This window comes from Topomyia yanbarensis, chromosome 3 (genome assembly GCF_030247195.1).
Source record: "Topomyia yanbarensis strain Yona2022 chromosome 3, ASM3024719v1, whole genome shotgun sequence".
In the NCBI taxonomy this organism is placed as follows: Eukaryota; Metazoa; Arthropoda; class Insecta; order Diptera; family Culicidae; genus Topomyia; species Topomyia yanbarensis.
The window spans coordinates 280,844,339-280,872,139 of record NC_080672.1 but is presented as its reverse complement, the minus strand read 5'-3'; the positions used below and the strand labels follow the sequence as shown (position 1 = coordinate 280,872,139).

The window sequence follows — 27,801 nt, the reverse complement described above, 5'->3', positions numbered from 1 at the left end:
ATATTCTCTGACCATGAATGTGCAATAAAAATATCCACCATGTTGCGAAAATATCTTTCTCTTAGTATGCATGCAAATAAACGCGTTTTTCTCATTTTGTTTCATCAAAGTTTTATTCAAATGGAATGGAATGGGGAGGTAATAATAAAGATCATTCTTAAGTGCAATTTCTGGTAAGTAAAATATTGAATTATGACCCCAAGATTATGTCTCTAAGACAGAGTTTCCATTTTTTTATTATTTCAATCTCCATCCTCTAGAAACCGGCGAAAAATTTCATGACCTCATTACTGATATCTGCAATCTGGAATCAGCGACGTACAAAATCGTTAGTGGTCAGATCTTATTTGATTTCTATTGAACTGTGTATTACAAATTTTGATTTCAGATGGTTTCATATCTGACTGAAGTTATTGGATCAAAAAGCACTTAATGGCATTTTTTCGAAGGCCAAGTAGATAGGGCACAAGTATGATGATATGGTTCCCCTAAATTTGTGTACACAGCATAAAAAGTATGTATATAAGGATGAAAATATAATATTTCACGGAAATGTTATCTGTAACTATTAAATAATAAACGAAATAAAACAAAACATTTTAAATTTATGTATAATCAATATACATTATATTTTAATTACTATAAATGGTAAACACCAATGGTAATTTTAACCGTCTAGTAATTTTTAAAACAACTAGTTAGTATATGGTAATTCTGACCACTGGGTGGTAACGCAGGAATCGTACAAAATACCAGAAATAGTATCACAACATAGTGAGAAATACCATGTCTCTATGTCAGAATGAGTATGGTATAAATGATAGGAATCATATTCGAGTCAAGCATGATATATTCTCTACCAAAATTCACTGGTACATCCTTTTTAATCTAAAACCTCTAATATAGTAATCTATACCATGATCTTTGTTTCAGTGTACGTTCGGGCCTGGCCGGCTCCGGTATTGATCAATAAAACACTTTAGGATTACCACGAGTTTTGCACATTGAAAGATGTTTCGCTATTCCCAAGCAAATTATCTACTGATTCGCTGTGCAACTTCAGCTAGTCCAGATCGACAACGAAGTAGCAGCCCAGGGGTGATCGCATTGATCGGCATTCGAACAAAACCAGTGATATGATATCAGAATGGTTCAATCTCCCTGCTAGGAGAATTAAATCAGTTACGTTCATAGGATTCAGAAAATCATTCTGAAAAATATGAGAACTTTTACAAAAAATGTAACATTTGAATATCATTATCTTCGATTATGGTACTTAACATTAATGATTGTTTCTTGTCAGATGAAATATCATACGTTGTAGAATAGATTATCATGGCAAATGCGATATTTGTTTATTTTAGCAAAAAGTAAACATTCTAACGAACAAAGCTAGAGATTCAGTATATTGAGACAAACCGTTTTCCTTCAAAATATCTCAAAGTTCCTCTAAAGTAATCTTAACAAAAAATCATATAAAGCCATTTTTCAAGAAACGTCCTTTTTGGTAAATTACTTGCATAACGAGAAGAATAAGAATGAAAGCTACATTGTCTTCGAGTTTTTTTTTTTAATTTGATTTTCTTCAATTGGTTAAAACACTACGAAACTCTAACTCGAACCATTAAAAAGTTAATTTTCTAATTTAATTTTTAAGGACATTCAATTAGCTAGCGTTTACTAAACAGGGTAAGTTATGAAAATTTTAGAGCCACAGAACTCAAATGAGATCAGGGGTGTGATTCTAAAATGTTCATAACTTTCCCTACTTAGTAATATGTAGCTTTAGCAAGAATGTTGTTAAAAAGTAAATCAGCAAGTGTGGCTACATATTAGTTGAAAAAAAAACATGAAAAAGTTAATTTTCCGATTTTAATAAATCTAGAGCCACTATGTAAAATAATCTTGTAGAGTGCAAAATTTTATCGTAAGAACGAAACTATATCTTTTATATTGTTCACTGTGAAACTATTAAGCATACTACCAAGGGTCAATTACTGTAAAAGCAAATTTTTAGTGTAACTCAACCCAGGGACAACTTGACAGATAGTGCTTGTTTCATATATCCTGGTCAAAAAATGCGGATGTCTCGGCCATTTAAATAGTTTGACGTTTGACTCAACTCGCCTATGCTAATTGCCCCTAGGAACAAATGCGATTTGCGAATGCGATTTAAAGGCAATTTCAATACTTAGACAAATTTTCTGGCGGCTGAAATGGACTTGATTGTTATTTTGCGTTTTTCAAACATGGCGGTTCATGTTTGACTTAAGTATAAAATTGTTTTTTTTAATAATTGGCATGTTCTCGCTTGTATTTTGTTTGTCTAGTGCACTTCATTTAGCCAACGAATGTGGGAAATTGTGGAGTCGTGTGTAAGTATAGTGGAGCAAGATCTCTGACCTAAAGTCTTAATGAATGTCAGATTGTGGTAAGTTTTGGTGTGCAATATCAATTTCACCATTGATTCTTTCTATAGTTTGGTGGTGATTACCTAGTATACTGATAAGTTTAAATATAAATCCGAAAATGAACATTTTTTGTAATTTTCATATTAGGCAATTAAGGGCGATTAAATGGCGCCAGCAATTTGCTGGCAATTTGAAGGGCAATTAGCGCATCCGAGTTGGCAAATAGCCCCCCATTAGCCAACAACTGGCCCTTTTTGACTGGGTAGTTTTGGTGTGCAATAGAAAAACTCTAGAAAGAGATTTGCGTCACGTCCAATGTTATAAGGATAAGCAATGTTCGATTGGATTCGTTTTTTGACAGCAAAACCCGAATCCAATCGAACAAAAATGGAGTCTCCGCAGTTCTCTTACTAGAGTTTTTCTAGTGTGTAATAACAATTTCACCATTGATTCTTTCTATAATTTTGTGGTGACTACCTAGTTTACTGACAAATACAAATATTTGTATTTGGTACAGATAAGTTTATGTGAGTAGATAATGAATCCGAAAATAAGTATTATTTGTAATTTTCATATTAGGTAATTAAGGGCGATTAAATGGCGCGTTCCCTGGGCGATTTGGGGGCGATTTAAGGGCGGGTAGAGCAGCAAAAAAATGACAGCGACAAATAGCCCCCCGTTAGCCAGCAACTTGCAACTAATGAAAACTATTATTAGAGAATAGATTTATCCCTAACAGGAATCCGTCAGCAAAGCTACATAAATCTTATTATAAATTTAGCTGGAAGTCGTTATTTTTAACAACCGGCTCTCTTCTTTCTTAAAATTGTTTTGGTTTTCTTGTTGTGTGAAGTTTGTAATCGGTAAATCATTGGTGCTTTTTTCTCGAGAAATATAAAGGAAAAACATTATGGCCAATGAAAGTAAATCACCAAGCTTAACAATAGTGAACCTACGACATCTCGTTTCATGTTCATTAGGAACGTCAAGAATTCTAGTGGTTTGGTCGGGAAAATAAACAATATATGTAGGATTTTCTACACATTTGGCAAAATTGGTTTTGAATAGATTTTGTGTGCTTTTATCAGAATTCTGGCAGCAAACCGGTAGTGCTCGGTTTCAGCAAGAATGCTGCAAGGAATGCACAATTTTGTTCGACTCATGCCAGAGTTTTGTTTGACTTTTGCAATAATTCTGTCCGGAAGATATTGCGATGATTTTAGTACGGATCCCCTTCAGAATTCTTCTCGCATTTTACTCGGCTCCAGCCTGACAGAAACCTAACGGAACGGGTTCTACCGGACGATGTCATGTCTTGGGAGATTTTGGTTCGATCCCGAAATCACGTAGCTGTCATCTATGAGCAGCATAACCAGCGCGTACGCAATTTAGCAAGAAGAGAGTGACCTACCTAAACCCTATACTACTTATTTACAATTATACAACAAAATTTACTACACCTATCTGCACAAAAATAACCGTTCACAAACGGGAAAATAAACAAAAATTTATAAAAAAAATTATAACAAAAATTTATAACTAAGGTACAGAACAGCGGTGAGCATAATGTTGCGTAAACAAATACACTCTAGGGAGTGTATACACAAAAACGGGTATATTTCCACCCAGTGCTAAATTGTTACCCTGACGGGTTAGATATACGTAATTATTATTTCAAAAATTGATTTTGTTAAATTATTTTTTCTCCATTGTACCATTATAGGTAGTGGAAAAATAATTATCTTTCGTTAGCCCTAATCAGTGATATTGGTATTCTAAAAAAACCCATTTTTGGCGAAAAAAGTGCCCAGAACTTTTTAAAGATAGTAGCAATATGTGTGGTACCGTGACATGCCCTAATACCGTGAGGATTAGAACGTTTCAGATAAAAAATTGCGTTAACTCACTTCTTATTAAATATAATTGACATAAAAAATAAGTCATACTGCTCATTGCTATAAATCCTTGGAAAAAAGCATTGACAAACGACATGTCAATACGTCGAATACAGCGCACCAGCGTGATTTTGAATACCGTGCAAAATAATTCCTAATACTATGTATCATAAAATGAACTAAATACTAATATAAATAATGGGATTTGAAAGAAACCTTACAGAATGTATTGCAGAATTGATTTCTTATCATAATCTTTCTTCAGTTTTAGGCAATTAGATCTCAGGTGATCCTTTTTTGTCAGTTTGGAGTTTTCTCTTGATTTGTCGTACAGTTTTCTTTCTTTCCCTTTCCTTCAACTCAGTCATTTTAATGTTCTCGATATTTTCCAGGTACTCGTCGTAAGCGACCGAGAGTGGGTATGTCTTCGATCTTGGTTTTGATTTTGCTTTCTGTAACATTTTAGGAGGGCAAAACATCTCACCCAAGACGTTAAGATGCTCGACTGGACGATAAGACAGATCTAATGGTATCGTTTCGACAAGTGATTCTGGGGAAAATGGATGTTATTAGATTATAAAAATGTATCACCTCGGTTTTCGTCGAACTCTCAGAATAATGGTTCAATATCTAGACAACTCCTCTTTTGTATTTGTTCCTGTGTGTTGGTATTAATAGGGAACATTGGATGTTTCATAACCTCCTCAAACTGATTCTTCTTTATAAAAATGTTATTTTTCAAATTCATTTTCTTCATTTTCTCTTGATTTTCTCGAGGCTTACATTGGGTCTACTTTACGATAATGAGCTCGCCACACTACGCGAAATATTCTGGTAACGTTCCAAAAAACCAGTGGCCCATCGCGGTCCAGGAGCTCCAGCTTTGAATGTATTTTTAATCTCAGCTAATTTGATGTATTTCGCAACAATAGCTCGAAGACGTGTATTTATAGGGAGCTCAACCATGACCATACCAATCAACCATTCGGCCTTACGATCTTCATCTTTAATCCTGATGATGGACGGTGCTGAGTGTGGAAGTCGAATATCGCTGTTTTATTTTATCGCGGATGGTGGTTTCCGGAACTTCATACAAACGAGACGCAGTTTGGATAGATCCAACTTTAGTCACACTATACACTGCTTTGTATAATTACTCCAGATGGTACAGCCATCATTAGTATGGTGAAGCCTGAATTCCATGACAATTTGTCAACCAACAAAAATACAACAACATAAATTATAATGTTGCGAATTCGATGATTACCTAACAATTCTTATCTGCGAGAATGAATTAAATGCCTTGAAATTACCGAAAAGATAGAGCAGGGGCTTTTGTTTGTTTTTTCATTGCGCAATTTGCACCAAACTGTCCAAACAGTTATACCCCGACGTTGTGTATAACACAATAAAGCTTTTATAATAATAATGCGAAGTAAATGAAACATGATGGTGCCACAATAATAAGTTTTAGAAAAAAAAACGCGGTATTAACGCTGGGCGAAATTAGAGCCGGTCACAGTACCATGAAACAAATTATTCTCCTTAAAATAATTTAAAGTTGTCTGAAGGCTACTTCAGTTCCAAAACAATACCGCAAAAGTTATATGAACAAATTGTTATACGAAACACTAAGAAACGCCCTGAACCTTGATTTTAAATTAATTATAAATAAAAAGCATGACAGAGAGGGCTTACATGTCTTCAGCAAACAGTTGTTTTGAAACTTCACTGTAGGTCGTATGGCTCTACCTACAATAATTTAAAAGTTGATTTTTTATACTAGTAATAGTAGAACCACCCTAATTGTTGTTTCAACATAAAGAATGAGCTCACAAACTACGGTACTTTCCCAGCCATAATAAGACCAAGTTGTTTAGTTTTAGTAAAAACTTAAAATTCCTGCTAAATTTGCATTCAGAGCCAATGCGCAATGTTTTTATCAATTTAGAAGTTTCTCCCACGAAAACATTCTTTAGAATATTATATCACAATGTTTTTAATAACTTTTTTGGAACAACCTATCGAATTAAACAACAGTTTATTAACAAAATCAAATAAACTAACAAACCGAATCATCCTCCCTAGTTTGCTCGATTCGATCTTCCAGCTTGGCAGGAATTCGAAAATTCTTACGTGCACGAGGGTTGCTGCGCATCACAATCGGAGTTAGTTTCGGGGGGCTTCTGTAAGCTGCTTCCAGCAATTGTATTCGGCGTTTCTGCGCACTGATCGGTTGACCAACGCCAGGAGAAAAATCTACCGGCGTTTTGGCTAGAACATTTGAATTCCCCAGCACTGACCGTACAGGAGTGGAAGCGTTGAAGCTGTGCAAACTGTCAGTAACACGAATCGGTGTGTTGAGACTAGACGATCGAGGCAGTTTCTTTTCCTTCAATTGCGTAATCTTTATACAACATTCATTTAAGAATGTTTCCAAATCCATTGCATTGAGCGTTGCCTGAAATTTTGAGAGTGCTTCGGCAAAGTGTTTTACTTTCGAATGCTCACTGAACGTGGTATATTCGGTAGCGAAAGCATTCGGTATTACATTCATCGCATTGATCGTTCGCCACTGTAGATTTGAAATGCAAAGAACTACTCGTTCTTTTACCATATCTTCGTATGCATATTCTTTTATGCCATACCAGAAATTCACGCATAGTATATTCATAGCTGTATCTGCGAAGTAAGCTGTTTGAAATTTTTTTGCTTCTGAACTTCCAACTTGTACAACAACACCGATCGTGTCAAACTCGTTGAATAGGGGGCAAAAGGTGGAAATTTCAATATCAGCTATTGTCGTTAGTTTTCTGAGATGACCAACGGGTAAATCGAATACCTGTTGGTTCAACAGCTGGTATGTACTGCTTTTCCCAGTGGTCAACTGAGTTTCGCCATTACGGGTACCACTGGCAGTCGCGTTCCTTATTTCCAGTACGTTACTTTCCTGCATAATTTCATCAATATCCTCCGGCGGACGCCAAATGGACAGAAGCAGGACCTTCTCGGGCTTTCGGACATCCATCACACGCACTTTGAGAAGCGGACTAACTTTGCGATTCGTAGCTTGGCTATTCATGCGTTCCTTCACTCGGCGGTTGATTTCGTTAAGGCACTCTTCCTGCTGTCGGCGTTGATGCTCAACGATGGTGTCTCGCTGTGTTGCAGTGAAATCGATCTGAAATTCAGAGAAATGGATCGTTTTAGTGTTTTGACATTAAAAATGCATAGCATACACAAAACACATGTTGGGGATAAAAAAACGTGACAGGAATTGTGTCAGATGGAAGTGACTTCCCCATGGGGTCTTCCCACCCAGCTCGATATGTTAGGTATCAGCACGTGGGTCCACCTACCTCTCGAGGAGTTATCCATTCGCGCTGCCATCTGGCGACCGAGGTCACCCTAGCACGCACACGGACTCCCCTATTCCTACGCAATTCAAAACAATCTTCGTCCTCCCGGATGACCAGCCCGACTGGCATCATACCCGCTATCACGCAGGATGCATCGTGTGATACCGTGCGGTAGGCAGATATCACTCTGAGACACATCAAGCGGTAGGTGCTCTCCAATTTGCGACGGTAACTGGTTACTTCCAGTGCCCTCGCCCAGGACGGTACACCGTACCTAAGGATAGATACGGCGACACCTGCCAGTAACCTACGTTTACTGGCGCACACCTTGGAGCTGTTGGACATCATCCTCGATAATGCCGCAACAGCCGTCGAAGCCTTCTTGCACGCATAGTCGACATGGCTGCCGAAGGTGTCGTCTATGATGGCCCCAAGAATCTTCAGACTTCGCTTCGAAGTTATCTCGACTTCTCCCGCTTGGATAACTGCTTGTTGTACCGATTTACGGTTATTAACAACAACCACCTCCGTCTTGTGATGGGCGAGCTCTAGGCCTCTCGCGCTCATCCATTCCGCCACTATGTTTATCGCGTGTGCAGCCGTTAGTTCTACCTCGGAGATTGACTCCCCGTAGACCGCCAGGGTGACATCATAGGCGAAACCGACGATTTTCACACCCGGAGGGAACTTTAGTCTCAGAACCCCGTCATACATAAGGTTCCATAATACCGGGCCTAGGATTGAACCTTGCGGAACTCCTGCGGTAATAGGAACACTTCTCTGACCGGCATCGGTCTCGTATAATAGTACATGGTTCTGGAAGTAGCTTTCCAAGATCCGGTACAGGCCCACCGGCAGACCAAACCGGTGTAACGAGAGCGCGATGGCATCCCAGCTTGCGCTGTTGAATGCGTTCTTCACATCAAGTGTCACTTACGCACAATATCGAATACCTCGCCTTTTCCGTTGGATCGCTATCTCGGCAGTCCTTACCACTGAGTTGATAGCGTCCACCGTGGACTTTCCCTTTCAAAAACCGAACTGATTACTCGACAGGCCCTCCGTACCTTCTGCGTATGGAGTTAGCCTGTTGAGGATAATCCTCTCAAGCAATTTGCCCGTCGTGTCGATCAGACAGATTGGTCTGTACGCCGATGGGTCACCAGGCGGCTTCCCGGCCTTCGGCAACAGTACCAGCTTCTGCCTTTTCCATATATCCGGAAAACGGCACTCGTCAAGGCATCTCTGCATTGCCAACCTGAACATGTTCGGGTTCGTCATGATTGCTGTCTTGAGAGCGCTGTTTGGAACTCCATCAGGCCCTGGAGCTTTGTTCGCCGCTAGAGAATTAGCTACTGCAAGTAGCTCTTCATTCGTCACCGGGGCCATCGTGTCGTCTGTACCCACCGTGCCTTGCGGCGCCGGGGGCCGGGGACTTATGGCTCGAGACGGGAAGAGTACTTCGATAATTCTCGCCAACCGTTCTGGCGCAGTTCGGGAGGTGAGGCGCCCCCTTTGGTCTTTGCCATCACGATCCTGTAGGCATCGCCCCACGGATTCACGTTGGCCTCCTCGCACAAATTGTCAAAACACGCTCTCTTGCTGCTCTTGATGGCCTTGTTAAGGGCCGATTTCGCAACATGAAACACTTCACGGCGATCCACTCTAACTTCCTCAGTGCGGGCTCGCTGCATCCTACGTCTAGCTTGTAGGCAAGCTGATCGTAGGGCTGCGATCTCTGCACTCCACCAATATATCGAACGTCTGCCGTTTCTTGGCAGGGTTTTCTTCGGCATAGTGGCGTCGCACGCGCGTGATAGGACAGGACCCTTGACCCTAGCCAACACGACACAGTGAGCATTGCCCTAGGGGTTAGCGTCTACTTCTCTACATAGCATCTTGTAGCAGGTGGACCTGCTTTGCACTATTCCGCGTTTAAATGTGCCCTGGCCCCCCGGAATGTTACCTTACACTCTTCTCTGACTGCCTCGGCGGAACCGGAAGCTTCAGGAATGTGGCTAAGTTCCTGAATTGAATTCACATCTGCTTCTCAGAAATGTTAAATGTCTCTTTCAAAAGAAAGCTACAACATCCCCTGCCAGTTTCTACAGCACGAAGTACAAAGTTACTTTAAGTTCGTCCGGACATGCCGCAGACTCATGTGATTCGCATTTCAAATGCCAAAATATGCTGATCAGATTTGATACATCGAGCGAAACATTTTGTACAATTTTTGTCTTGAGAACTTCCGTAGGAATACATTTTCATGCCATTTTGTTCAATTTTGTTTGCATGCTATGTTGTAGGGTTTGTGTGGAAACCATGTGATGTATTTAGTTATGCGTCAAAATCACTTTACTCGATCCACTCTCGGTAACATGGGGCAATTTTTATGGCGTTGAATCGATCATTTTTCTTGATTCCTGATAAGCGTGTGCGGAGAGAGGTTACCCTCCCTTTATTCCTCGTTGATTTCACCCACACTCCTCTCATTACATCCCCCTCCGACTACCACTCCATCCATTCCTCTGCTCCCCTCTCAAACCCTACCATCTTTATACCACCACTATATCACTAGGCATACCATAATAAGATGGAGGATGTTTCGATTGTGGGTTATTCACCCCCTCACATACCAACCTAGATAAATCATGTGGGCGAACTTCTGTAGAGTCAATGTGTATATGTGGGGTTGATTTTAACGTTGCCGCATAGTAGGACGAGCCTGACGATTGCGCAATATTCTCGCTAGTATTTTTGTCGCATTAGCTGAGCTATCAGAGGTATTTCCACGGCCATCGAAAATGCGGAATTATATTTCAAACAAACCTGTAGAAATTCGGGCTAGTTTCCGTAAGAATACCAACTTGAAATTGGTTGTTTCATTTGAGCCGAAATTTTTGTGCAAACCAGACAGCTTTCCGTCAAGTGCAAAACTGGTAAAAAATAATGAATCATTGATATTTATGCATATTGTGTTGATTGACATATTAAATATATTTAAAGGAACAATATAAATTACTAAGGGGATCCATCGCTAGTGTCCAGTAGATCGCTATTGGGGCACAATAAATTTAAACTCAGTAACTAACCATCTACTACTGCCAGGCAAATAGCAATAACCTTATAAAAATGTACTCGAAAAGCAAAACAGAGATGAACAACAGCACTAGGCACCAGTCGCGGTTGACAGGCTTCTAGTGGTGATCTTACGTAACTTTTCTTTTGTCGGTTCACGTGGTAAATAGGGACAAGGCTCCTTTTGCAGTGAGACAAGTTGGTAGACTTGAGCGATTCGTACTAATTCAGCCTAAGCTCGACTCCTATCAGCAAAAGAAAATCGTAGAAGATCAATTCGTAGTGATTTGGTACAGAAAAAGTTACGAACCGACTCTCTAATGTCTGCTGCTTTCTCCGTGAATATTTCGCAACAAGTTGAACAAAAGAGGATGAGATTAATTTTGGTGTTATATTACAGCATACCTTGGAACAGCTTATCAGTTTTGCACGTCCAGGCTGAGATGTATAAGGTTAACAACTGATACGTATCAATTGTATGCCGAAACATAACAATAACTGTAAACACTCAATGTATCCTAAGACTGTGTAGTAGGCATGAACTAACAGGCGGTTTTCGAATCTTGGTAAGTAGTTCAATAACAGTACTTTACTTACCTCCAAACATGTAAAGTCAACGCCAGCATCTAAAAGTTCCGGAAGCTCAGCCGATGACAGAGTTGTAGGAATTTTTTTGAAACCATTGCCGATCTTATGGTTTCTTTCAGCATCGAATTCTTTTTGTACCTGACTAAAAAGCGCCTGAAAGCTTTCAAAACGACTAGCATCGTTCGCAAGTGTATGGCGACGTTCCACACGTTCCGATCGCAGTACTGTAAAAACATAAAAGATGAATACGGCATTAGCCTATAAATCCACGAACTTGTTTACCTGAGCCTTGAACATTCCGCTGAGATTTATCCACGTACATAAGAGGGTAAACTCGTACAACTACCAACTGCAAACACACTATCAGTCCTCCTTGATCCAGAATATCATTGCACGATATTAGGAATTTCTTTGGTACTTTATATAGTCCCAGCTTTGTCGCCCACCGTGTTCGACGCGTAGAGTTAGCGTGAATTTTCAATCGTACATCGCCTGGTGTTTCCAAGGGAGAGCATCCTTCGTTTAAGTTTAATAGTTCTGCGCCTTGGATCATAAGCTTAGTTCCTACTGTGATTTTGCCTTTCAGAACAGCTTCTGTTAATGGTACATCTATGACAGTTCTGACAGGATACCATCCATCGCTTAATTCTAGCTCCACCTCAGAAGGATCCTGACCTCGAAATACCCGAGACACGAATAGAACCATCCGTTTAGTTGCTACTTCGTCCTTTTCCAGTATTTTTCGTATAACAGGCCGTTTAGCACAATCAATTTCTACATGGTATCGATATAGCAGTTGATTGATCACATTTTCTGGTGTGGTTATTTCGGTAAAAATCTTATATAAGTTGCGCTCCATAGACGAGAGTTTGATGAGAATCCATTTCCAGGCATTTTCAACCCAACCACTGGGAACTAGAGATGGGTCGACACCTGGTGCTGCAAGAAAAGCTGATCTAATCTCGGAAACTCCCGTCAAGCAGTGATCATCAAGGTGCAACTGAATGATTGCATCGGGTTCTCCTAAAGCAAGTGGGATTCCATCTACATTTTGGATGCAAAAGCTTTTTCTGAAAAAAAAATAATATTGGAAACATATTAAAGTATTTTAAAAGAAACTGGAAAATATGTTTTAATCAGTGAATCAATACCTAACATTATTCAATCTGGTTGGCGCAAACGGCCATCGAGCGAAAATGGACATATTTCGGGTAAAGGCAGCTCCAAAATTATTGGATGTGATACAAGGAACGTCATCCATTTTATACAAGATCTCAACTTACATGGACCGTGACGCTATTGTAGTTAAGGGGCGGGTAAGGGTTTCAGCGTTAAAAAATCAGTTTTTTGTCAATTTTTTTTAAAATATAGGTGAAGTGAATTGATCGCAACTTTTGTTCATTATACTACATCATTTCAATAACATTCTGCAATTTTTTCATGCAAAAATATCTACAAGCGATACGGTGGCGAAGCTTTTTGTGGAACGTGTCTGGAAAAACACGATTTGCGGTGTTAACTGCCATTCAAAAATTATTTGACCGATTTATTTCAAACTTTGCATACATATTGTGTGTTAAAAATACCTAGTCCCTACGTTGGTTGAGTTTTCGTGATGATTTTTCAATAAGGGGGGGGGTGGCTTTCTACTCATAAAACGGGGTAATTTCTCTTGAAAAATAGCAATTCCGCTATTTTATTAGCAAAAACCGATTTAATCCACCTAGCAGTGAGATGAGACATTTCTTACACATTTCACTATAGGATTAGTTTGCAGCACTCACGAGAAGTAGGCACCCAACTAGAGGTGGGATGAAAACAGTTTCTAGTCTTGCACGAATAAAATCTCGAATAAATTATAGAAATCAACAAAACGACCGAAATAAAAAAAGTAAAGCAAAAATGAAATACTAGGTTTTTAAATTCATAAAATAAGTACAAAAATTAATGTCAATTAAAATCATAAAATACACGAATGAAATTAGATTGGGTTATCAAATAAAAATTAAGATTATATTTAGAAATAGTTATAAGATTAATAGAATAAATTGACTCATACTTACAAATTGAATGAAATAAAACAAATGACTGAACATGAAATGCATAAAATTAAAGATATGAATCAAATGAATCAAATGAATCAAACGAATCAAATGATTCCAATGAATCAAATGAATCAAAAGAATCACATGAATCAAATTCATCAAATGAATTAAATGAATCAAATTGACTTAATTCATTCAGTGAATACAATGAATCAAATTAACGAAATGGATAAAATGAATAAAAAGAATGGATGAACAAAATGAATAAAGTAAAAAAATAAATGAAATGCATAAATAAAACAAACGAATCAAATAAACAAAATGAGCTGAAGTGATAAAATGAATAAAAAGAAGAAAATGAGCAGAATAAAATGCATGGATTAAAATGAAAAATTAAACAATGGTAAAAGGTTATAAATTAATATAAAGAAATAAATTGATCAAATAAATTATTTGGATGAAATGATTAAAAGTGAAAAAGTAGTCAGAAACTGAACAAAATGAATAAACTGGAAAAAATTAATAAAATGCATACAATGAAAACAATGAATAAAATAAGTTAAATGAATGATATGAGTAAAATGCACAAAAAGAGTAAACTGATCAGAGTGAATCCAAAGAATGAAACGAATAAAATAAGTAAAATGAACGCAGATGAACAAAACGAATAAAAAGATGCGAAATGAAATAATTAATTAAAATGAAATGGTCATATATTTGAAGCTAAAAACATTTTTGAACAAAGAAAATGAATAAACCGGATTGTACGAATTTGAGAACCATTGCATCAGAATGTTTTGAAATGTTTTTGAAAATCCCATTTTCTGAGAAAAGGCTAATAAATATGCAATGAACTTTCTAGGGCTTCCATCTTTTTTTGGTTTTATTCTTTTTGTTTTCATGCTTCTTTACTTGACGGCGTCGTTTTAAGATTATCTGGTGTTTCTACTTTATTGTTGGACCTTAATTAGTTATCAGGAACCTGGGACGTTCAATTTGCTTTGGAATTCGAAATTTATTTTTTGGTCATCTATTCCCGAAAAAAAGATTTATGTACAGAATAGAATTTACTGGTCCAGTTTTTTAACGCGCAATTGAATATAGTAAAGTGAAACAAGGTCACATGCCCCTTGAACAGAGAACGACAGGAAGAATGCGATTCGCGAATGAGATAGGTAGATATTTCAAAGTTTTTATTTGCATTGAAGTAAATAGTGTGAAATGTCTAGGCTATGTCGATAGCATAAAAGCCGTGCATTCAGTTGATTGCAATGCAGTCTCTTTCCATTCATCCTCATAGCTTTCAAATTGTTTCGGTCCGAATTCTCGTGCAGGAAATATGAATAAATAAGTCCTATACAGGCCAATACTGTGAAAAAGAAATGGTTCAAACTACTCAGTATATCCAGACATTGTAATTGCATCCCCCATCGAGAGTGGGTACTTTGGGAGACTTCTTTTCCTGGATCTAATTTGTGGATATTTTTGGTCTTTGATCCGTTATTTTTCATGAAAGTTCGTACCAATACAACGAATGTGCAGCTGATACAACTCATGGTTCATTCGCGTGCGCCACGTTCCGTCTTCCATCTGCACGCCACCATAGATGGTACGCAACGCCTTTCGTTCGAAAACTCCAAGGGCGCGGTCCTCCATGAGCATAGTCCAGGTCTCGTGGCCGTAGAGGACCACCGATCTAATCAGCGTCTTGTAGATAATCAACTTCGTACGGCGGCGAATTTTGTTCGACCGGAGCGTCCTCCGGAGTCCAAAGTAGGCACGATCTCCCGCCAAGATCCGTCTCTGAATTTCACTGCTGTTATCATTGTCGTCGGTTACCAGTGAGCCCAAATACATGAATTCGTCGACCATCTCGATTTCGTCACCGTCAATCCGAACTCGGGTGGGAGGTTCACATTGTCGTCTCTAGAACCTCTTCCTCTCATGCATTTTGTCTTCGAAACGTTGATGACAAGTTCAATCCTGCTGGCTTCAGCTTTCAGTCTTTGAGCATATGTTTCATTCAAAATTCAATAGAGATACGAATAGTGGAATGTCTCTTTTGAAAATTTTCATCGTCAAACTTTCATATTACCCAGTTAAGCCAAATATTTTTCTGATATAGCCATGAATTTCCTTAATTATAGTGTAGATAAAGGCTTTGAATACAATTGAATTAAAGTTGAGTTGATGTAGCAGCAGACAAAAAATAGTTTTGTTTTCTCAAACCTTCGCAATTACAATAAATAAATATTTCAGATTGGCAGAAGATCTTATCACACAACTTAGAAATGGATACAGAAATAGCTAGATAGATGCGACAGGAGAGAGACAGAAAGACAGAGAGAGCGAGAGAGAGAGAGAGAGAGAGAGAGAGAGAGAGAGAGATGGGTGGGGGGGGGGGGGGCGTGTGAGGAATGGCAAATGATGGTTAATGCAGTGACATTATTTTTATAGGTTATTATTATGATATATTGATTTCTTATATTCTTATCATAAATAATGTAAGTAGTAATTTTTGCGCCATAACCAGTATAACCTAAATCTTGCAAAAGAGCTAAATTTTCGCTAGACTTTTGGGCTTCGAACATATAGTTGCTTTCAGTGACGCTACGAGTATAATTATATGAGAAATCTTTTATCTCACTACTAGGTGAATTACTTGTTGATCTGTGTATTGATATTGTAAGTAGGGGTTTGCCCACTACTCAGGTTCTTATATAAATTTGCCCGGCGGACCCTTCTTTTCAGGGCGGCCTAGGTGCCTCTACCGGAATTTTGGATTTTCGTAACACGACAAACTAATAGAACACAAATATATAAATTTAATTTTACCGTGTTTATTTCCACCAACTCTCCCTTCACTGCACACTGCCGTTGAAGACGCACTGCTGCGGGCGGTTTCCTCCGACCGGCCGGGACAGCAACGGCCGAGTTCGCTCTATTTACGTTGGCTGCTCCGGCAGCGGTCCTTAACAATTAGCTAGGGAGGTGAGCTTGGCTTTTTTGTTGGAACCTCCCAAGCGACGTTGGTGACGAATCACCGGATTCCCTTGCTTCCGCAAGGAATCCCGGAAGACACCGCAGTGTTCTTCCCAGGTGGAGCCGTCGTCCTACCTGCTTCCCTCTCCTTGGCTGTTAGCTGCAGAGGAGAGCGAGGCTCGTTCGACTTATCCTCTGCAGCGAGAGGGGCGGGTGCGTCGGATCCTTAACGGTTAGCCGGGGAAGTGAAAGCTCCTTGGGAATTAGCTTCCCACGACGGCGATCCAGCACCACTAAATAAACGAGCACCGGGACCACGGGCCGGCACTTTCAACGGAAATCGACCGTCGAACACGCGCACTGAACGTTGGTTACGGTGGCGGGAAACTGTCCCGAAATAAAAACAATAATTTTCTGGACGTCTTTTCGTTGCCGTGGTCCGTCACTTTCTAACGGAAATCGACCGTAAATACCAACACCAAAAAACCCGTACCGCCGCATAGCTGTCATCACCTATGTGCAGCATAGCTAGTACACGTATTTCAGCAGTATGAGAGCGGTGGCCTATCTAAGCCCTATGTTAACTATGTACAATTGTCAAACAAAAATTACTACACCTATCTGAACGCACAAAACCGTTCACAAACGCGAAAATATATAAAAATTTACAAGAAAAAGTGAACGGTATCGAAACAGCGGTGAGCATAAATTTTCGTAAACAATGCACTCTACGGAGAGAGTACGCACGAAAGGGTGTATTTCCACCCAGTGCTAAATTGTTACCCTGACGAGTTACAATATACCATTCAACATTTACCTCATGATTGAACGCAATGCCTAATCCAAGAGATAAATACTAGAAATTGATTTTTGAGAAATAGTTAATTTATTATAAAGGTAATTCACAAAATGTTCTCAACATCGAATTCCTTGAATCACGTAGATGTGTTTTCATACCCCGATATTCAAAATCGGTTTAGTTTTGCCCCTAAAACACCAGTAAAGCAATACTCTGTATGAAACAATCTCATTTTTAGTTAGTGGAAATTGGTAAGCGAGGACTAAAAATACAAAATGTTTAATATCTCCGCCGCTCGTGCACGGATTTTGACAATCTATAATCTGTTCGAAAGGTATTTTTATAAGCTTTCTATTTATGTGCAGTTTGTGGGACAGTATTGCATCGTTCGAAGGTTAATTGCAAAAAAACCTGCTGTGTTTTGACAAAATCGCCCATATCTCAAAAAGTAAACAACATATCGAAAATCAAAAAACAAAAAATAGTGTCAAATGGCAACGTTAGGCCTTTCATTTGAAACTAGTTTCATTAAGATCGGTTCAGCCATTGCTGAGATAATTACATGACATTTTGTACATACATACATACACACTAGACTGCCCAGAAAAATAATGAATTTTTGAAAACTCAATCGGCCCACCCCTTAGTCGATTCCTAGTTCCACCAGGAGTACTTGCTACAAATTTGAAGCAAATCGGACAAGTTTAGCTACCGAACCAAGGTGCCTGCAACTTGTATGAGATTTTTCGACAATTTATATGGAGAAAACCCACTAACTCGCATTTTCGCCGCTAGGTGACACTGTATGCATCGTATTATCACTATAAGTGAAAATAAGAAAGATAATTTAATTGTCTACAACTTTTCCGAAGACTGCTAGTCAATCCGACTTTGTTAAAAGAAGTTATTAAACTTTTAGCGAAGTAATGTCTGAGTCAGTTTTGCATGGGGCCTAGCAGTGCATGGCTGTGTATCAGTATTTGATTCCCACCAACTATTCATTTTGCGAAATAATTGTTAGATTTAGCTCAATAGTATGTTCAGAAGAATTGTAGTACATAATACGAGTTATGTTTTGATTAGAAAATTTTAGTTCCATATGTGACCGCATAGAGGGCGCCAATACTAACTTTTTATAGAAGAGATACAGAATACCAAGATGTTCGGGAGAATTATTACAAAATGCTTGTTCTACAACTCTGTAGAAGACACCTCATTTCTATCTCTCTCCGTTGAAAAGTTAGTGTTGGCGCCCTCTATGCGGTAACATGTGGAACTAAAATTTTCTAACCAAAAGATAACTCGTATTATGTACTACAATTCTTCTGAACATTACTTCGCTAAAAGTTTAATAACTTCTTTTAACAAAGTCGGATTGATTAGCAGTCTTCGGCAAAGTTGTAGACAATTAAATTATCTATCTTATTTTCACTTACAGTGATAGTACAATGCATACAATGCCACCTAGCGGCGAAAATGCAAGCTAGTGGGCTTTCTCCATATAAATTGTCAAAAAATCCCATACGAACTTCAGGCATGTTGGTCCGGTAGCTAGACTTGTCTGATTTGTTTCAAATTTGGAGCAAGTACTCCTGGTGTGATTACGAATCGACTCAGGGGTGGGGCGATGGGGGTCATTTTTTTCTTTTCATAGATTCATAGATTTTATTGAAATGATGTAGTTTAATGTACAAAAGTTTCGATCAATTCGCTTCACCCAACTTTCTAACAATATTGACAAAAAAATTGATTTTTTGCGCTGAAACCTTTACCCTTTTAAGAACAGTAATTAACCGCGAGTACTATTTGCGAATTCCCATTTCGTAGCTGTACCAAAACGAGACCGAACGTTACTGTAGCAATTCATTTTATTATATGTTTCTTCGGAAAATAATGTTCAGGGACCATCTATATACCACGTGGACTATTTGGGGGAGGGTAGGTAGGTCCACGCTTGCCCATGGAGAAAGGGGTGGGGGTATAGGAACAGTCCACGTGGACAAATACTTATATTTTATCTAAACGATGTCTTATAAATTGGCATCATTGGCATAAGTGTTTGATGTTTTCCTTCACATCATCTCAAAACTGTGCAACACTTAAAGAACTCCTAACAGTTTAGCATGTTCATGCCACAAAATCAGTGAATATCAACACCGAACAAAATGTTGCTTCCAAAAATACTTGATTCAATCTTGTACATCATTTTCAACAAACATTTTAGAATTATTATAAATTATGTTGTTTATTTTATATGAGCCAATTGAAGTTCGTAGTCTACTTAAATTTGGTGACATGCAAAAAAATGTATTTTAGGCATACAATTTTTAATGTTGGTAATGTTCACAAATGTCTAAGAAAACCTACAAAATGTGAACTACGTTTTTATTCGATTCTTCCGGTTGCAGCTAGTAACAAAACAGTCCAACACACTACTATCTGAAATCGGAAACCCTTTTAAATTACTTGACAAAAACATCATGAAAGTCAACGTGGACATTGTGTGGAGGGGTAGGGCTACATCAATTGTCCACGCTTGTCCACGTAGGGGAGGAGGGGTGAAAAACGAGTGTTTTTGGTCCACGTGGTATTTGAATGGTCCCTCACATGAAATCATTGCCTTCCAGCAAATGACAATGTATGGCAAAAATATAGACAAAGGGTCGACACACCGATGATCATCAACAACCCTGTATGCGCAAATTGGTTTAACCCTCCGCAAATCGCTAACTGAACGAGCACCCAATAGTGCCCGAAGACGATTTCGCTAGATTTTCAAACCAGCGTGCACTCAGTGCACTGGCGCGACTGCCGGAAGGTTAATCTGATTTTCTTCTTTGGGAATTAATATTGCATAAAACATCGGAATCTAAGTTAATAGCGTTCTGTCTTGTTGTTGGATCTTCCATTTAAAACTTAAGAAGATTCCAGTCATGCTTAAGGTTTGAAGGATTCGTATAGAAATATTAGAACTGTGAAAGAGGCAGCCGTTGTAGTAAGAAATCAAATACTACATGAAGTTGAGTTCTTTTGACACAGTTTCGGGGTATCGTTCAATAAGGCAAACAATCTTCGAGTGCCTTTCCACACAAGTCGCAGCTACCGCGACTCTCACTTCTTTACTTCAGGCCGAACAACCAAATGAATTTACGTGGATAATGCAGCTATTCTTGGGGTAAACTTCAAACTGAAGACATCTAGCTCCCCGGGTTCTATTTTTGTCTTAAAATGCATCAACGGGCTTCCAGAACCATCTCGGCGAGTCTTCAAACTATCTCTCGCTACTGGAATATTTCACTCCTGACGGAAGGCGGCATGTGTCCATTTCACAAAAAGCGGAAAGAAATCGAACGTCGATAATTATCCGGGAATCTCGTGCTTAAATACCTGACTTAAAACCAATGCTATTTCATGGATCTACCCAAGGCTTTCGACAAAATCAACCAAAACATTATAAAAAACAAGCTAGATAATCTCGGTATTCACGGAAACTTGTTCGCTGGTTTTATTCTTATGTCGATGGAAGGCAACTATGAATCAGTATTAATGACTATTTATCTGCACCAATTCTCGCAATCAAACCACAAGGACATCACCTTTCCTACACCGATGACATGAGAGCGATTTTGCGACGTGTACGGGATTCTACCAATGCCGAATTCCTTCAAAGTGAACAAACACGGACAAATCCTCAATCGCAACTTTTGCGCGGAAACGTCACCTGATCCATTTCAACGACCGTTTGTTAAATTCTAGCATTCCAAGACATTCTTATGCGTAGGATATTGGATTCATCTTGGATTTGGCAGTACCGTTCAAACAACATACTTCATACATTGGGGAAATGACAATCAGATAGCTAGGTTTCATCTTCCGGATAGCGAAAAACTTTAGAGACGTATAGATGTTTTTTTGGTATGATACAACAAATATCTCGTCTTCTTTTTGACAAAAATAAAAAAAAAAAACAAAATAAAAACGTTTAAGTCTGAAGTAGATATCTTACATTGAGCGTGTGTAGCAATCGACACATCGTTAGTATACGTGATAAAAATGTGCTCAGCTTGTCCCCGTTCAATTCATATAAAACCTTCAGTGAAAACAATCGACTTATCCGAACACACAGCTTTTGATAAAGCAACGATGTTTTTACGAAGCTCTATTGCGTGCGTGACAAAAACAGGGTGCAGATAGATCGATAGTTCTTTGAATATTTTTTTTGCATAATTCATGATTATCAAATGAATCGAACGATTTTCTCCTTATGCGGTTTAATGAGCTTTTATACAAATTGAATGGGGGAAAATGAAGCACATTTCTGGTACGCATATTAACAAGGTTTCTATTCTTACACACGTTTAACCAAAGTATCTCGAGGCTTGATTAACCTATTCTCCACATTTTTCTCTGTAATAAATGACTTGTTTGATATGTTGATAGATTCTCCGTAAAACACTTACCCATATAAACTAAGCATGTCGAATTTAAACTCGGTGGCATTTTCCACGTTCAACAGTCGAATACGAGCGGGAAGTTCACCTTCAAAGTTTGAAGGCTTCAAGTCACCCACGAGCTCCTCCAATGTCTTTCTATTGCGTAGTTGCTTTTTTCTCACAAAGTCATGCAATCTCGGCTTTCGTTCCATATGCGGTTTATTTTGCACGTAGTCTAACTGCCGTTGCCTGGCAAACCTTCTGGCATCCAGAATCTGTTGAGCAATTTTCAATCCATCGCTTAATTCTGCACTCAATTTGGCGACCAAATCTCCGAAACTATCGTCCCAATGACCGCCGCCTGAGTTATTAACCGCCGTGGGACTTTTTACGTCACACTCCTCGAACCGATTCACTAGTCGTACCTGCTTCAACGGGCGTAATTTACGTGGCATGGAGTCCTCAGAGGCGAACAAATGATGAAATTCTTGGTCGTTCAAATCTTCGAAAAAGTGTTCCATTCCGCCGTCTTCACTTTGCATGGAAACTTTTGAAGGTATATTTGGCGTGCTCGTTGAAAATGGAATTTCAACTTCTAGTCTGCCATTTGGTCTATGCCGTTTCAGAGGTGTTTTCGGATCAATATCTGTTTCGTATTCCCGAAGGCGCTTCGACGCTTGATCACCCATATTTGAACCACTTTTTTCTACAATAACCGGTTCCATATTAACCGACTCCGCTTCGATCTGTTGAAAAATTGTTTGAGCTTTTGCAAGGGCAGATTCTGAAACATGCACAGATTTTCCGTTAGCAGTTTGAAATCCACATAAGTTAAAATTGTTTGAGCATTGTGTGACTGTTGTTGGTAACCTCTCATTCTTATAATCGATGTATCTTTCAATTTCCTCGAATATTTTATGCGCTTTGTTTAAGGCACTTTCCGATATAGGGATGGAATTTCCTTGCGCAGTTTGGAAACCACAACCAACGATTTTATCTTGTTCGGGAATCTTTATTTTGTTTCCTATCAGAGCAGATGATGAAGCTTCACGTGTATTATCTTCTCTTTCCCATTGCTGGAACATATGATGCGCTTTAACAAGCGCACTATCCGATAACTTCACAGAGTTCCCTCGTGCTGTTTGAAAACCGGCACTTGTAAACTTGTTATCAAGTGCCGCCATCGAATCGACATCAGTATCAAAAGTTTTCCACATCTCATCTGCTTTTGCAAGCGAGCTTTTCGATACGGTTATCGAGCTTCCTCCAGCTGTAGTAAATCCACCGAGAGGTGGCACGGGATTATCGGATACAGCGCATGTGTCTTGTTCCGTAGCTTTCACCCACGCTGCATCTGTAGTAAATCTGTCTTCTTCTTCGTTCCAAATGGAACGAGCTTTCGCCATAGCTTTCTCCGACACATTGATACCACTGCCACCGGCTGTTTGAAAACCGCCGAAACTTGGTGCATATTGGTACATGCCATCTTTGTTATTGAAGTGAGAACTACTACTGTGGGGCACAGTGGGAGTCGTCATAGAATTACGCCTGCAAAAAATGTATGTTATTGGTTTCAATGCCTAACAGACTTTGTCTTGGATAGAGAAAAACAAGCCAGTGCAAGTCTGTCGACTTACCTGTCTTCAAGGACTACTAACGAATCATTTGCATCCAAATTATTCTTGACGCGCATTGATTGCTTTTCTGATTTGTCATCACAATGTTTATGCTGCGACGAATGCAACTGTACTAAGAACTCATCATCATCGTCAAGTAATTGGTGCAACGGGTCTTCCAGATTATGTTCCTTGATTTCCGCTTCTCCATCCGAATAAAGTTCCGATTCACTTTGAGAAAATAACCAGGCAATATTCAAAGTGCGAGGGGAACCACTGGAAACCAGAGAGATTGGCGATGAAGGTTCTGGTACGAATCCATGAAAAGGTGGCTCTTGTTCCAAAGATTCGGTGTCACGCTCTGGTTTGTCACATGATTCGGCGGATTTCAAGAAAAATTGCGATAGTTGATGAATGTTAGCTTTTATGAGCAAGCTCGCGTTAAAATCATCTCCTTCCAAACTAGTTCTTCTTTGAGGTATGTCTTCTACTAGCTGTTGCGATTGTAGGCCATCAAGACATTCCATTTCATCATCGGAAGAACTAGAGGTTTGATCGTTTTCCGATGCTAAATTTTCACTTCTTTCGTAACTTAATCTTCGAATTACATTTGGTGTTCTTGGTCCGCTGTTCAAAGACTTCTTGGAAAACGTTCTTCGATTGTTTGTTTTATTGACCAGTTGAGGTGGGCTGTCTATATAACTCTGAATCTTAGCGAGCTGTTGTCGCAGTTTTAATGATTTGATTTTACAGTAGTCTACAGACAAATCTGCATCAGATTCATCGCTGAAATCGAAATTGTTCGTCCGTTTTGAATCAGTCATTGGAGGAGTTTTACATAGGAAAATATCTGAAAAATTTAATCTATATTTAAGAAAAGACAATGTAGATAATGTGCTTACCGTTTGACCCATCCCTAGAAAGAGACGATTGTCTAACATCACACCAACGATATTTGCGTCGAAACGACAATTCTTGTTGGCATTGTAAGTCACATTTCCCAATTCCCCTTTGAGACACTAACTCAGGTTTATCTGAAATACTAATAGGGCTGCTCCAATCCTTCAGCTCTTGATCTGGGGCACTGTTCAAATCGGCCAAAATATCCGCTGCTTCACAGATACCAATCATTTGCGTATCCAAATCAAACTGAGTGTAACTGTAATTTTTTTTAGATAACGCATTTCCCTGCTTCTTAGCTTCAGATTCTGCATGGTGCTCTGACACTGGTGGTGGCTCAATTACTTCTTTTATTTTAACAAATTTGTGCTTCACGTTAGCCAGGAATTCCCTGGAAGGTTTAACGGCATGTTCTAGTTCAATCTGATTGGCCTTTTCCAAAATTGCAGCAAATACAAGTGGATCCTCATCAGCAAACACGACTGGTTCCGTATTATCATCCAAATACAACAAATTAGCATCTATCAGCTGTTCCAAACGTTCATCTTGTCCATCCGTTTCGTTTGCAACAGCAGAACCATCTACCAAAATACTGCTCTGCTCGGTAGTGTCCTGGTCGTTATCACGTTTGTCACGATTCAAGGATAACCTCGAACGCCGCTGGATTTGATTAGTAATCCGACGTGATTTTTTACGCTTCACCAACTCTGGGCTAGCCGGTACTTCATCCATTTTTCCGAAAAAACAACTAAAATTGCAAATCTATGTACATATCAACAAAGTACTTGGTAAATTAAAACAATAATTGACAGAATATTATGTTTTGGTAGTCTGCAGAGATGCCAGATACTTTTTTCAAATGTCTGCAATAATAATTTTAAAAGTCTTGGAAGAACAAAAAATGTCAGTAAAACTATTCTTGACCAAAAATGGCTTATTGATGATGTGTTATATTACATGAAAATAGTGCATTTATAGCCCAAGATAAGTACAGAGAAATAGCTTATGGAGAAACAACCTAAAGTAGATTTGAAACTAGTTTAACCAAAAGCCTTTATTCTCAAAAATCTGTAAATATCTGCAACCAAACTAAAAAATCTGTAAATATTTGCAACCAAACTAAAAAATCTGCAAATATCTGCGTCATCGAAAAAATCTGCAGCTTAAATTAAAAGTCTGCGAATTTGCAGACATGTCTGCAAATATGGCATCTCTGGTGGTCTGTCACTAATGTGACAGTTTACACTGAGCTAAAAACGGACAATGAAATGTTTGCGACACCCAGGGTTGCCAGATTGGATTTCCTAATATCGATATAGAGTTCTAGGCAAACCATTTCACACACACCACTTTAGTGGTTTGTTTTCCTCCAGCTGTCATATGTAAAACTGTCAGCCAATTTAATCATTTGAAATAGCTCGCATAAAGTATTTATAATGGTGCTGAAATGCTCTTTGTCGCTGTAAAAGTCATTCCGAAGACGTACAATGCCGGTTGGTCAGGTTCCATCATGAAAATAATCCGACTGAAAAGTTATTTTCGATTTGTTTTTCTCCACCTATGACAGGTGGAGGAAAACAAATCGTCGAACACACTAATACAGTTACAGATTGTCAAGTACTCTATACACTAAAATAATAATATCTTTAGTATTTATTGCGAGTCTTTTCTTAAATCCACACTGCGACTTTTTAGCCATGCACCACCGGGCCAACGACACGACTAGACACTGGCATTCCAAAAGTGTATCGCAAATCTGACTACCCCTCAGTGACTCAGGTAACTGGTAATGTCAAATATGACTTTTCGTTAGAAATTGCATGAAACTACCAACACTGAAAAATCTGTTGTTATTTTTTCCAAATAACCTCTTGCATCCCTTGGTTACGCACCCCTTCAATTTGCATCGGTCGAGTGCGCAAAATACGCAAAATACATTATGAATTTCTATTTTGATGGAAAATTTCGCTGATTTTTAACCCTTTCATGCCCAACTTTTTTCTAGTGCATGTAGGGTTTCAAAACTATTTTTTCTTGAGAACGGTGAGGTCAAGAAACTCGAAAATCCTTTTTTCATAAAGGCAGTTCCTTCCATGGCAGTGCTAGAAGCTGCTCAATTTTTACCTTCCAATGCTCACTACAATTCTCCTAGAATATTTACAATACTCCAACTGCGTGGAAAACGTAGCCAAAAATAATCTAAATTAATAAGTTTTATCAGTTTTCACTAATATTGCAACTTAACAAAATTATATGAAAAATTCATTTTCCGTCGTCAACGTGAACTGTCCCTGGCAGCACTGCTCCATCGAAGTTCAATCAGACTAATTACAATAACTTCAATTCTAAAGCTGATCCTTGTAACTGTTCATACTCAAATGAAAGCCAATAGTCACATTTATTAGCCTTACTTGTTTTTGTGAGCAAATCTTGCCTCAATCAAAAATTATAGCTGCTTAAAAACGTTGTTGTCCACAAACAACATGGGCATGAATGGGTTAAAAATGCATCAGAAGTGATCTGCCCCTAGGTTCACACCAAATCGAACTGCACAGTTTGAAAGTGTGATTAATTTTCCAGTTTTCAACTGTAATCAGAATATCTGATAGGTTAGCATGGCTGAAAGTCTCAAATTTTTTTTAATAAATTTTATCGAAAAAGTAATTTTTTTGTCGATTTCATATCAATTTCATTTGGCAACCGTGATAGTGTGATAGCGAAGTGCATCAAAAATCCAACTTTCAAAGCAATAAACAATATTTATATGAATGTTACTCAAAGTTCACTGACAGGGGCGTCGAAACACTTTACGCCCGAGTGGGTAGAAAGCATAGGGTGAGGGGTCCATTAGTAAGCATTGTTTCCCTTTTCGCAATACACACGCTTACATTACATTCACATTAAATCACGTTCGTTTATGCAAATGAAATTGTGGTACATCGATGTTTTCAAATGTGTGTAGTGCGAGATACATGCGTTGGGCATCTAAATTTTTTGAAATGGTTCAAAATTTCGAGTGGGTAATTACCCACTCGGTTATTTTCGAGTGGGTAGTACTACCCATACTACCCACGCTTTCCGCCGGCCCTGGTCACTGAAAAAAATCTAAACGTTAATTCTATTTGCTTCAAACCACTTAAAACCCAAAGAGAATAGGGAAAGAGACGAATAGTGTGAAGCCAAAAATACCTTATTGAGCAGACCAATCGTGCAATGTAAATAAACATTACTCATGCCTGAGTTGGAGGAGATAAGTATTGTACTTCTATCAAAAAAGAAATTTGAATTTTCATCAGAATTTAGTTCAATCGTGATTGTAAGGTGCATTCTAGAGTATATGTATGAGTAAAAATAAGCTTTACAATTATTTCATCTCTTTGTTTCGAAATGCACATCGTTTGATAAACAAATCCATCGATCGACATACGGTTTGTTTTCAAAATATAATAGGAGTCATTTAAAGTGCTGCCTATAGAAGCGGTTGCCAAAATTCTAGTGTTGAAATCATCATAAAGGGCGTGTTGCCGTTTTGACTGATTTTCACTCTTCGTCTCTTTCCCTATTCTCTTTGTTAAAACCCATATGAAGAAGAAATGCTTATGTTATCACGCGCACACATACCTTCTATGTGTCAACTGTATAAACTATGTATGTGCACACATAAGCTATATGCGCGTATTGTTATAGAATCGGGT

At 38.7% G+C, this 27,801-nt stretch overlaps 1 protein-coding gene across 2 annotated transcripts in view; it reads right to left on the bottom strand.

Moving 5' to 3' along the window:
- Positions 1–6,330: 6,330 nt before the first annotated feature.
- LOC131689672 (breast cancer type 2 susceptibility protein homolog) overlaps positions 6,331–27,801 on the bottom strand; it is a 36,644-nt gene continuing 15,173 nt past the window's right edge. For both annotated transcript variants that reach the window (XM_058974921.1, XM_058974922.1), the window contains 6 exons: positions 24,109–24,854; positions 23,228–24,056; positions 21,618–23,138; positions 11,614–12,401; positions 11,341–11,555; positions 6,331–7,487 (listed from right to left, as the gene is read on the bottom strand). In XM_058974921.1, coding sequence (XP_058830904.1) covers positions 6,369–7,487; positions 11,341–11,555; positions 11,614–12,401; positions 21,618–23,138; positions 23,228–24,056; positions 24,109–24,854 — 5,218 coding nt within the window. In that variant the 3' untranslated portion in view covers positions 6,331–6,368. The remainder of the gene's footprint in view (positions 7,488–11,340; positions 11,556–11,613; positions 12,402–21,617; positions 23,139–23,227; positions 24,057–24,108; positions 24,855–27,801) is intronic.